Source organism: Lepus europaeus, chromosome 10 (assembly GCF_033115175.1).
Source record: "Lepus europaeus isolate LE1 chromosome 10, mLepTim1.pri, whole genome shotgun sequence".
Classification (NCBI taxonomy): domain Eukaryota; kingdom Metazoa; phylum Chordata; class Mammalia; order Lagomorpha; family Leporidae; genus Lepus; species Lepus europaeus.
In genome coordinates, this window is record NC_084836.1 from 31,583,340 (window position 1) to 31,596,104 (window position 12,765).

At 48.4% G+C, this 12,765-nt stretch overlaps 1 protein-coding gene across 1 annotated transcript; it reads left to right on the plus strand.

The window, feature by feature from the left end:
- The first annotated feature begins 658 nt into the window (after positions 1-658).
- DUSP6 (dual specificity phosphatase 6) lies at positions 659-4,899 on the plus strand. Its single transcript, XM_062203143.1, has 3 exons — positions 659-1,521; positions 1,987-2,424; positions 3,420-4,899. The coding sequence occupies exons 1-3, from the start codon at positions 1,122-1,124 to the stop codon at positions 3,725-3,727; spliced, it is 1,146 nt and encodes a 381-aa protein (XP_062059127.1). The 5' UTR covers positions 659-1,121; the 3' UTR covers positions 3,728-4,899.
- The last annotated feature ends 7,866 nt before the right edge of the window (positions 4,900-12,765 follow it).

Sequence of the window (12,765 nt, forward strand, 5' to 3'; positions counted from 1 at the left end):
ACAAACTGGCTTGTTTCGAAAGATGTTGGATTAGCATTTAACACCTCGGCGGTCACTAAAGCCGCAAGGCAGCTCACCAGCCCCAACACGGCCTCGGCTAAAAGAACATCAGAGAAAACAGAGCTGGGCTTTTAAAACTTGCAAACAAATGCCACACACCGCCTCGAAGTGGGGGGGGGGGGCTAAAGCGAGCTCAGGTCCAAGCGAGTGTGCTGGGAACAAAGGGGGGGGGGTGCGGCACAAGTTTTCCTAAAGCTGTCTCGCGAGCACAAGCGCAGCGAACAAGGGCCTTTGTGCATGCTAACCGCACCGTGTGTGCGCTCAAGTTCCGACGCGAAGTGCGAACTCCCGGCAGAAGGAAACACGAGACAACTGAAGTGGCCCGGTTTGTGCGCCCCGCTCCTCCTCCTCCACCGCCGCCGCCGCCGCCGCCTCTCTCTCCTCCTCCCGCCCAGCCCGCTGCTGCAGCTTGTTTGCACTGGGGCTTATCCGGAGCGGAAATTCCTTTCCGTTTTTGTGAATGACAAACTCATTAACAATTCATCAACACAACCTGTTCCAGCCGGCCCGTCCCCACGGCAACAGCCCCTTCCGCAGCGCGCTCATTGGCTGGCCCGGAGAATGTATCCATTGAGGCGCTCGCTGTTTGTATCCATTGAGGAGCTGCCTCGCGCAGGGGGTGTGCGCGGGTTGAGTCCTAGGGACAGTGAGCAAATCGAGGCTTCGGTAATCCGGGCAGAGAGACGCCCGGGTAGATCTGAGGTGCAGCCTCGGAGGGAGGGATTAGCAGCCGCTAGACTTTTTTTTTTTTTTTTCCCTCTTCTCTCGGTAGCACGGAGTCCGAATTAATTGGATTTCATTCACCCGGGAGGAACAAAACTGGGCAGCTTCATTCAGAGATTCATTGACGCCGGGCGCGAGCGGCTGCAGCTCGGGTGCAGAGAGGACGGCCGGGTTCCCGTCTGTCTCGCCTTCCCCAGCCGCTAGCCTGGACTTGGGAAAGGCGAGGCGGAATTAAAACCCCGCTCCGAGAGCGGCGGCTTGGCGCGGCGCGCTCGGCCTATGCCTGCCCCGAGGGGCGTCTGCTAGGGCACCCCACCTTCTCCTGCAGCTCGACCCCCATGATAGATACGCTCAGACCCGTGCCCTTCGCGTCGGAAATGGCGATCAGCAAGACGGTGGCGTGGCTCAACGAGCAGCTGGAGCTGGGCAACGAGCGGCTGCTGCTGATGGACTGCCGGCCGCAGGAGCTGTACGAGTCGTCGCACATCGAGTCGGCCATCAACGTGGCCATCCCGGGCATCATGCTGCGGCGCCTGCAGAAGGGCAACCTGCCGGTGCGCGCGCTCTTCACGCGCAGCGAGGACCGGGACCGCTTCACCCGGCGCTGCGGCACCGACACGGTGGTGCTGTACGACGAGAGCAGCAGCGACTGGAACGAGAACACCGGCGGCGAGTCGGTGCTCGGGCTGCTGCTCAGGAAGCTCAAGGACGAAGGCTGCCGGGCCTTCTACTTGGAAGGTACGTGCCCCAGGCGCGCGGCCAGGGCCACCCACACCCAGCAAGGGGCCGGGAACCACGCGCGCTCCGCGCGGCACAGCCGGGCCGCGCAGGTTTCTTGCTAAGCCGAGTTCTGCGTCTTCTTACCCGCAATGTCCTCCACCTCGATCCTAGTTTGCTACCTTCCCAATTTGAAGTAAGATTTGCAGGGCGGGAGAGGTGGTGGTGGTGGTGGGGGTTACAGAAATGTTGCCATTTTGCGCATTTCCGGACTCAAAAGAGTGAGGGATTCCCCAGGGGAGGCGGCCCGGTTCCTTCCATTCCTGAGGGCGCACATTTAAATGTGTTTTTCTGATCTTCGGCTCTGCGCGCAAGGGGGTTGGAAGGGTGTTTGTGGTATTTCCTGCCCGCGGCTGCGGTTCTCACGAGCCGTGAAAACTACTACGGCATCTCGGGTTACAAGACTCCTTTTTCTCGCCCTGGCAGGTGGCTTCAGTAAGTTCCAAGCCGAGTTCGCCCTGCACTGCGAGACCAATCTAGACGGCTCGTGTAGCAGCAGCTCTCCGCCGTTGCCGGTGCTGGGGCTCGGGGGCCTGCGGATCAGCTCTGACTCCTCCTCGGACATTGAGTCTGACCTTGACCGAGACCCCAACAGTGCCACGGACTCAGATGGCAGCCCGCTGTCCAACAGCCAGCCCTCCTTCCCGGTGGAGATCTTGCCCTTCCTCTACTTGGGCTGTGCCAAGGATTCCACCAACTTGGACGTCCTGGAGGAGTTCGGCATCAAGTACATCTTGAATGTCACCCCCAATTTGCCCAATCTCTTTGAGAACGCTGGAGAGTTCAAATACAAGCAAATCCCCATCTCGGATCACTGGAGCCAGAACCTGTCGCAGTTTTTCCCTGAGGCCATTTCTTTCATAGGTGAGACTAATGAACAGCCCTGGCTCTAACTTTGAAAAGGCAGGGTTGAAGCTGCTGAGGGCTCTCCTTGCTTGCTAATTTGTCAGGTTGCAGCTCTGTAAGTTTCCTAGAGGGTTCTCAGTTCTGGTTTATCTTCTTGCTTAAGGAAAGAAAAAGTGCCATTTGAGGTGGCTGCAGGCCACAGGTGTGTTTCCAGCACTCTCTTGTCTTGCTGCCTGAATCTTTGAATGCGGTCATTTGAAAGGGGGACTCTTCGTCATTCGACAGTAGATTTCCCCCCAGTCTGGGTTTTGGGGGAAAGGCCAGGTAGAAGTGCTGTCTGCAGAGAGGGGTCCAACACTGCCTTACAATTCCAGTTCTAACGTCCAGTTCCTAGTTGGAAAGCGATCCGAAGGCTGACTTACCCAGTGGAGTGATACTACCATTCTGGTGACAGCGAGACAGTGTGGGTAACCTGACCCTAGCAGGAAGAACCGGGGGCTGGAAGCCTGGGAGAAGTGAATCTCCAGGCATTGTAGTGCATTTCCTATTACAAAGGAACTCATTTTCAGGCCATGTCGACATCCTGTTCCTCCTAATGGGCTGTCCCCTGTGACTTCCCTCTCTCTTTTAAAATGCCTGAATACCTCCATTGTTAGCCACACAACAGTTGGAGAATAATTTAATAGACCCTTGCAGTCTGCTTGTCTGTATGAAAAGCATTCACGACCATATTGCAGGGTTTCTGGTATTCACATGCTGAGGCAAAGAATGCACACATTAAGGAGTTTTTTGTTGGCAGAAACTTAATACAAAAGCTCCCTTTTCAGGAAATATTTGAAATATGTAATTGTGTCCAGTGTACATGTTTTATCTCAATGATACATTTTTCTGTTGCCTGCAGGGCTTAACTGCTTACCCACAAATCATTTTTAAGTTCAGTTTTTAGACTTTGTCATCCTCAAAGGGTGGTTTCTCAGTCTGCTGAAATCTTGCCTCTCTTTTTGTGTCCGCAGATGAAGCCCGGGGCAAGAACTGTGGCGTCTTGGTGCACTGCTTGGCTGGCATTAGCCGCTCAGTCACCGTGACTGTGGCTTACCTTATGCAGAAGCTCAATCTGTCCATGAATGATGCTTATGACATTGTCAAGATGAAGAAATCCAACATCTCCCCTAACTTCAACTTCATGGGCCAGCTGCTGGACTTCGAGAGGACGCTGGGACTCAGTAGCCCCTGTGACAACCGAGTTCCGGCACAGCAACTCTATTTCACCACCCCCTCTAACCAGAATGTCTACCAGGTGGACTCGCTGCAATCCACGTGAAAGGCCCCGGGGCCCTTTGTTGCTGAGACGGGTGTTCCTTCAGCAGTTTCTCTTGGCAGCATCAGCTGGGCTGCCTCCTTTGTGTGTGGCCCCAGGTGTCAAAACGACACCGACTGTCTGTATTAGACAAGGTTACCAAGTGTGGAATTGGTTATTACAAAGGGGAAGGTTTGCTCCGTTCTCTTTGGACGAACAGGACATGCTGTATAGATACAGGCAGTAGGTCTGCTCCACGCCCATGTGTACAGCCTACCCATGCAGGGACTGGAATTCCAGGTATATAGGGTAGGACCAAATGGTAGGGCCGGGGCATGTATTCTTTAGGGCCTCATCTGGCTGTTTTCCTTTTGCGTCTGGAACTGAATATATATTGTCTTCAGTGAAGACCCATTTAACTTTGCATATAGAGGAGCCAAAGAGAGATGTCAGCTCTGTATTTGTGGTATAAGTTTGGGAAAAAAATAATCTGATACTCCATTTGATTATTGTAAATATTTGATCTTAAATCGTTAGACAGCGTTTGTTGAGATTGTGTTTTGTTTTTTTTTCTTTGATGGGTTTAAAAGAAATCATCCAAAGGGAGAAAGAGCAGTCTGCCACTTCTTAGAACAAAAAATGGGAAATGTTGTTCTTTTCTAATCCAAAGGGTATATTTGTATCATGCTTGATTTAACCGAACCAATTCTGATGGCATTTTAATGGACAATATTATCACGAAGACTTTGTAATGGTGCAGTCTTCAAAATCTCTCATATATCTTCTCATGATTTTTTTTCATCTTAATGTAGTTGACTATGCCTTACCTTTGTAAATATTTTGGCTTGTGTTGTCTCAAAGGGGGGGATATCTTGGAAAGACACCAAAATCATGGGTTCATTTTTTTTTAAACTTCAGCTGTGCTAAACAGTATATTACCTCTGTACAAAATTCTTCAGGGAGTGACACCTCAAATGCAATACTTTGGGTTGGTTTCTTTCCTTTTTTAAAAAAAAAATGTATAAAACTGGAAGTGTGTGTGTGAGCACGGGTACCCATTTGGTAGATGAAATGCATATGATTGTGAAGAATGGAGAGTTTGGTTGCTCCATTATGTTCGTGGTGTAAAGTTTTGAGCTGGAATTTATTATAAGAATGTAAAACCTTAAATTATTAATAAATAACTATTTTGGCTATTGGATGTGAGTTCTTGAAAAAAAAAAATCTCTAGTCATTCCAAGTTGTTTGTAGTGCGTTTTTCAGGTACAGTTTATAAAATCCATCCTTAGCTCCAAATCAAGATGAGTGCAATTTGGATTTAAGAAGGTTTTCATGCCCCTAAAAAAATGGAGCCACAGGGCATACATGCCTTGCTGAGTGTAGAATCTGGCTATTCATGAAGAGCTAGAAAGAGATGTACTACAATAACTAGGTGACAGTCAGTGCTAACCTCTCTCTCTGGCACCGACAGGATCCCTGATCAGTGGCGCTTTCTTCCATGTGCGAGGGCGGAAGTGGGATCGTTCTTTTTCCGCTCTGTGACTGTCTGGCAGTTCCACCTGCCAAGTTACCCAAGTGTTGGCGAAACAAACGAATCCACAGTGGTGTCTTCTTTTCCCCCTCACATGCATATGGCAGGGCTTAGGTAAGCGTTCTCAACGAGGTTGGATGTGCCCTTAGAATTTTCCCTTGTCGCTGGAGCTGGACCTGCTGCTGTTCCTGTTGCGGGCTGCTTTTGTGCTGGGATTGGTTGAGAATGTGGGCCATAAATGCCTTTTGAGCCTCAGGTGGAGATTTATTTTGAATAGTTTTTTTCAAGCTAAAAGCCCTGCTGTTTTCCTTGGAATCTCCCTCCCTTGAAAACATGAAAGTACGTAAAACTGAAATACAAGTAGGGGCCGGGTGTGTGGAATTGAATGGCCTGGGACATCTTTACGTTTCTGGCCCCCTTTACCTGATGGCGGTCTGTTTATGGGAACTGGGGAGAAGAGGAGCATTGTACCTGCACCGCACAGGTGAGATGTCAGTTGGACAGGTATCTGCATTTGGGGAGGCACATCAAACTGTCCAGTGTGAGTCTTTTTTTTTTTTTTTTTTCTTAAATAAATATGGAAGCCCACAGAAATAGTGCAGAAAAATACCAAGTCAGTCTCCTCTTTGGGTGTTGCAAGTCAGCAGGAGCACAAAAAGGAGAAGCGGATTGCCGGATTGCCGTTCAACTTGGCTCTGTGTTAATCCCGTTCTGAACGGTTTCCGCTCCTGGCATTCCCTAACCCGCCTGTTCAAAGTAGGGATTTGCAAGTAGCGTTAGCAATTTCCTGTCCAGCTGCAGCTCAAGTCGCTGGGTGCCTTTCCCCTCCCTTTCTTTTCTCCGATTTCTTTTCTCTTTCTTTTTTCATTTTTTTTTTTTAAGTATGGGCTGTGGATAATTTTAGTGCATTTCCTCTTTGTGGATTATCATCTCTTTCCTCCTAGAACCTGCATGTGTTTGAGTTCCTACGGCTGGGCTCCAGCCGACAGCTGGCCTCCCCAGCACTTCCTCTCGTTTCTCTGTGGGTTGTTGTTTGTCAGTCCACTTCTGAAATTAATAATGTTTTCTGGCCGAGTGCCACAAGCCATTACCACAAAGGGGAAGTAACCCACATGAATAGCAGGAAGCCACGCAGGGTCACAGTGTGAGCTGAACCTGTGGAGGGAGCACAATGGAGCCGGGCCCATTCAGTGAGTGGCTGACAGCAATTCGGGGGAGAGGGCCCTGCATGTAAGCAGCTCAAGCTGTGAAAAAAAAAAAAAAAAAAGAGTTTAGGGCCCCCATAAAGTTGCCATGTTTGGGGTCCCCCCCACCTTGTGCAGGCATATTGTTTCACAAGGCTGCTGAGCCGAGGGGTGCCTGTCACCCTCTATCCCCACAAAAACACTCATATTCAATGGGTGGTTTGTACGGTTCATGCAGGCCAGAGATTCAAAGAGCTTTTCTCTTGGCCTCTTTCTTCTCTGCAAGGTGGAAGGTTGTGACTGACAGCCTGGGCCCCCACCTCGCCCTGTGCCTCCCGTTTCTCCCGGCCGTTCCAGGCTCCTCTGCTTCTTTGTGCATGCAGGAGCCCTGGAAGCGATCGTTTTGCATCTTGGAGTTGGGCTCCTTTCTGAACGGAGCCGTGCGTTACTAGGGCAACCTTTGCCAGCAGCTGCAGCTCCGAGGCCTCCCTCCTCACCTGCTGTCCCCATTAGTGGCTTCCCCAGGTCTCCGGGAAAACAGTACCTTTCCTGGCCTTCTGCAGGGGGTCCGGGGTCCAGCAGGAGGGGAGGTTACCTGCAAGTTCCGTGGGAGCGGCAGGAGACTTAGGGAATGCACTGGGTAACAGTGTGAGCTGGGCTCAGGGTTCAAACTGGAATGAGAAAGGGGATAAAACACCATTTTCAAAGGAACAAAAATGGAGATTTGCCCTAACCTGACAATCAGGAGACTTGAACTCTAACTCCTGCTCGCTCACTAATGAGTTGGGGAGCCCTGGGCAAGACACCCTGCCTCACCGTTTCTTTCTTCTTGTCTGTAAAATATAAGAGCCTTTACCTCTCATTCTAGGATTCTCTTATGGTGCTAACCTCCTGATCACAAACCAGTGACACTTCGGGAAGGAGCAGAGGTGTGGAGCCCGTGAAACGAAACCTTGTGCTGTACGTCACGTGTAACATTGACTAATTTAATCCCTCAAGCAGTTTGTTGAGAGATCCTGTTATTACCTTTATTTTCCAAAGAAAAACCTGAGGCAGAGAGAGGTCAGTCATTCCCAAAGCCACCTGTGTGGGATGGGACACCCCACACACACCATCATGAAACACTGTGTATCCACTGCCTGTTACCCAAGGGAACTCTGTTGGCACGGTTAGCTCTTCCTGTTATAAATTACTTGTCTTCAATACTTGCTCCACTTTATAAAGTCCCATGATGTTGGCTAGGAAGTAATATCCCCATTTTACAGCCGAGGAAGTAGAGGAAGCAGAGGGTAAATGACCTGACAAATGAAACCTCAATTCAACAGTGAAATCAGTCAGAGAAGGCGGGCCCCTGCTGGCGTGCCACCCAACAGGTGTCTGTCTGGAACCATTCATGCTTCCTCTTCTCAGAGAAGTCATCCTGTCTCGGGCCCATGAGACAGAAGTTACAAAAGTAATGTTCCTAAAGATCTCTAAAGAGGCTATGGCTGTAGAGTCTGGCCCTGGTCTTGCCCACGTACTCCTTTCAGGATCACACAGGGCTGGTGCTGTGGCACAGTAGGCTACGCCTCTGCCTGCAGCTCGGGCATCCCTGTGGGCATTGGTTCGTGTCTTGGCTGCTTCACTTCCAATCCAGCTCTCTGCTATGGCCTGGGAAAGCAGTAGAAGATGGTCCAAGTGCTTGGGTCCCTGAACCCACGTCGGAGACCTGGAAGAAGCTCCTGGCTCCTGACTCTGGATTGGCCCCAGCTCTGGCTGTTGTGGCTATTTGGGGAGTGAACCAGTGGATGGAAGACCTCTCTCTGTGTCTCTCCCTCTCTTTGTAGCTCTCCTTATCACATAAATAGATAAATCTTTATATATATATATTTACATATATAAATATATATTTATATATAATATATAAATAGATAAATCTTTTATATATATAAATATATATTATATATATATAAAAGTTCACTTCCTCACACTGATCCTTCCAGAAGGAAACTTGGGAGAGGGCCATGGGCCAAGGGGAGGCAGAGGGCGGGCAGGAGAGGGGAGAGGTGCAGAATAAGAAGTGACTGGGCAGCAAATGAGCAAACAATGGAAGGGGGTGCGCAGGAAGGGCAGGTCACGGGCTAGCCGGTGGAAGGAAATATCCTTGAAAATCCTCTCAAAAAAAAGTCTCAGAGACCTTACACTGCTTCAAAAGAGACTGTCAATTTATATGCGGTTCCTCACACAGCCAGATTCATGTTCCAAAGGCTCCTGGAAGACTTTCAAATCCCCTGACTCCCCTTGTTTCCTTTCTGCTCACTTAGCAAATGGCTCTCAATCAGTTCAGTTTTGATGAACGAATCTCCAAACTTCTTTAAAGTCCAAAATTGATTTCCTAAGGGGTATAGAAGGGCACAGAACAAAGTTCAGACAATTCACAAATATTTATCTAGGACTTGATGTGTGTTGCACAGGTCCAGTGAAACAAGATGAAAATAAAGGGCAATCAAAGGCTTAAAGGAGCCAGCAAAGACCGGAGGCAACATTGTGCTGCAGGATGGGACAGCTTAACCTTTCTGCTGGTGCCCGACTCAGAGTGCCCTCACGGATCTAGTTTTTTTTAAAAAAATTTATCTATTTATCTATTTATTTGGAAGAGTGTCAGAGAGGGGGGAAGAAAGAGAGAGATCATCAATCAGCTGGTTCTCTCCTTACATGGATGCAACAGAACAGCTAAGGCTGGACCAAGCCAAAGTCGGGCGCCAGGAACTCCATCTGGGTTTCCCATGTGGGTGTCAGGGGCCCAAGGACTTGGGCCATTTTCTGCTGCCTTCCCAGGCACAATAGCAGGAAACTGATCAGAAGCGGAGCATATGGAACTGGAGCCAGTGCTCAGACATGGAATGGGAGCCTCACACTGGGTGGCTTAACCTGCTGTGCCACAAGACCGGGGCCCTGGCCATATTCTTGTTCGTCGCTATCAGACCCTGAATTTCATTTTTATGTAGGAAAGGATTAATAGCCCATATATTTGCAGTTTTGACCCACTGGCTTCCCTACTTTGTCGCAAAAAGGACAGTTAGAGAAAATATGCATATCCACCACCTATTTTGAATTAGGAAAGTTTTGGACCACCATATATCAGACACATACAGAAAGTGCGAGGAAATACCTTACATTACTACATAATGACAACCTGAAAAACACAAAGCAAATCTGAAAAAAGTTTCCTCCTTGGCTTGGATTCCCCCTTTCCTGCTTTTGGAGAAAATCTAATTATTTATTACAGTAAGTACTTTTCATTAGGTCCAGTTTAATTCCAGTTGCAAAGACTAACAGGAGGAGAAGGATAGAAAAAGGGGAAGGGGAAGAAGGGGCTCTGGGGAAGAGCGTACTGCAGGACAGCTGTGGCAAGAATAGCCCTTTATTGCTCCATAACCAACCTCCTCCAGGTTGGTGGCTTCCAACAACAATCATTTCTTTTGTTCCTAATTCTGCATTTGGTCAGGGCTCAGCAGGGAAAGCTGGTCTATACTTCCTGCAGAGTTGTTGGGCAGCCCCACCATGCACCAGGGGACCCACTGCTTGGATACCCTACCCCCACGACAGTCAAGATGATGCTGTCCTCTGGTTGGTCAGCCAAGGACCAAAGCCAGGGACTTTGGTCCTCCTCCATGTGCCCTCAGATTCCTCACAGCGTGGTAGCCGGGGCTCCTGGGTGAAATTCCTTGCTAGAGAGCTGTGTTGACTCTTGTGATCTGGGCTCAGAAGTTACCTCTGCTGTACAAATGTTCAGGAATGGGGCATGGAAGTCCACCTTGGAATGGAGGAAGGCAAGTCTGAAGAGCGCACGGGACAGAAAATACTGTTGGGGCTGGCGCTGTGGTGCAGTGGGTTAAAGCCTCAACCCGCAGTGCTGGCATCCTGTACAGACACCAGTTTGAGTCCTGGCTGCTCTACTTCCGTTCCAACTCTCTGCTGTGGCCTGGGAAAGCAGTAGAGGATAGCCCAAGTCTGGGCCCCTGCACCTGCATGGGAGACTTAGAAGAAACTCCCGGCTGCTGGCTTCAGATCAGCTCAGCTCTGCATGTTGTGGCCATCTGGGGAGAGAACCAGTAGATGGAAGACCTCTCTCTCTGGCTCTACCTCTCTCCATAACTCTATCTTTCAAATAAATAAATAAAATAAATATTTTTTTAAAAAAGATATACTGTTCCAGTCCTTGGAAAATACAGCCCATCACCCTTTTCATGGAAGCTGTTGAATGAGGATTGCAAGACAGAAGAGTGAGCTTTCATTGGATGGGTCACAAATCACTTAGCATAAGTTTCATGATCCTCCCTTTTCTGAACAGCTGCTATAATTATTCTTTTAATCCTACACTTATTACTTCTGTCTCTAATGTTAACAGAGTGATGCCATCAAACCTTTTTCAGACCGACCCTTAGCACAAAGGATATAAAACACTTTTCACAAAAGGATTTTTTTTTTTAAATTTTGGCAGAGAAAATGTGTTATTTGAGGTTGATTCACCAACATTATGGAGTGTAGCAATGGTTCATTATTTTCATGCGAAACAGTATTCCATTGTATCCCTCTGTAGTAGGCCATCCTATGTTAGTGTAACTTTTCCCCAGTTTTGACTATTATGAACAATACTGCTAAGAACACTTTTGCGCTTGTACACCTGTTTCCCTGTGTAGACAGAAGAGTGGAATGAGTATTGACTATGCAGATCCTCAACTTCAGATGGTAACAATTTGTTTTTCAAGGTGTTGTGCCCATTTACATTCTCACCAATAGCGTTTGACTATCATCTTGCTCCATATTTCTGTCAACACTTGCTATTTTCAGACTTCTTAGTTTTTGCCTACTGGGTAGATGTGAAACAGTAGTTTATGATTTTAATCTCCAGTCTTCTGATCCCTAAGGGGGTTGGGTCCTTTTCTTATGTTCGTTGGCCATAGGATATTTTACTTTGTGAAGTGCTTGTTCAAGTCTCTTTGCTAGGTTTTCTGTTGGGTTAACTCCTGTTCTTGTTGATACAGGCAGTGCTTTGATAGTCTAATCACTGCCTTTTGCTGATGATATACATTGACTATATCAGGGCAATGCTTTTCAAACTTTGATTCTCTGGTCCTCCTCAGGGAAATAGTTTGTGTACCAGACAACACTATAGAGTGTCAATCAGAAAGAAAATGACACAAATGGCAGTTCTGGATCTGTATAACCTTACACAGAGGCCTTCAGGTCTCAGATGGGACTGGGATTTGTGCCTACTAGTGTTTGAAAACCAGGGCTGGCGTTGTGGTGTAGCAGGTAGAGCCACTGCCTGCAGTGCTGGCATCCCATATGGGCACCAGTTCAAGTCCTGGCTGCTCCACTTCTGATCCAGCTCCCTGCTAATGCACCTGGGGAAGCAGTGGAATACGGCCCAAGTGCTTGGGTCCCTGCACCTACGTGGGGACACCCAGATGAAGCTCCTGGCTCATTGGCTTTGGCCTGGTCCGGACCTGGTTGTTGCAACCACTTAGGGAGTGAACCAGCAGATTTCTGGAAGACCTCTCCCTCTCTCTCTCTCTCTCTCTCTCTCTGTAACTCTGCCTTTCAAATACATAAAATAAATCTTGAAAAATCAGGGTTCCCAGGGTATGGGAAATGAAATTTAAAGGGAAGTTGAGAAGTGTAGAAATAACTGCGGTTTTGTCTGCCTGGCCTCCTTTCCCAGTTACATCTGCTTACAAATTTTGCTGTCTTAGGGAAGATGAGATTCAGAGCGTACAAGAAAATGAAAAGTTAACATCATCAACACCTATGAGGGTTTATTCTCATCTGTAAACGTCCAAGAGGTGAGAAAGCCTGGCCTGGTAGAAGCAGTTTCCTAGGGTCGTTTGGGACTCAGGTTTATCATAACTTTGATCTTCTGTGTCATAAGATGGTGGCTCCATTTAGGGTCATATTCACATTCCAGTTAGCAGGAAAGAAGGAGAAATGGAAAAACAGCGTTCATTTCCTTGTCTAGTCAATTCCCTTAAAGAAGCCTTCTGAGAATCCCACACCAGACTTGCAATCCATGTAGCACTTAGCCACATGACCATAGCCAGAGGGGTTGGGGGCTGTAGAACTTTAGTAGAACTTTAGCTGGGCGCAAGCTTTCCCTAATACAATGCAAGTTCTGTTACTCGGGGGAAAAAGGGACTACTGCTAGTCTTCCACGTTGCTGGGGGAGAACCCCACTGTCTGAGACACAGGCCATGCCGCAATGTGCCTCACTTTTGGGTTTTAGTTGTTGGCTCAGAGGTGGAACATGATTCAAGAGCAGCCAATCAGATTACAGTCAGGATTTATCTATGGAAAGATCTCAGAGG

What these genes read in the sequence shown, in the direction of transcription:
- DUSP6 (XM_062203143.1), top strand. Translation starts at nt 1,122, where the DNA reads ATGATAGATACGCTCAGACCCGTGCCCTTCGCGTCGGAAATGGCGATC. An exon ending in CCGGGCCTTCTACTTGGAAG is followed by an intron (nt 1,522 to 1,986) that starts GTACGTGCCCCA and finishes TCGCCCTGGCAG; the next exon opens with GTGGCTTCAGTAAGTTCCAA. An exon ending in TGAGGCCATTTCTTTCATAG is followed by an intron (nt 2,425 to 3,419) that starts GTGAGACTAATG and finishes TTGTGTCCGCAG; the next exon opens with ATGAAGCCCGGGGCAAGAAC.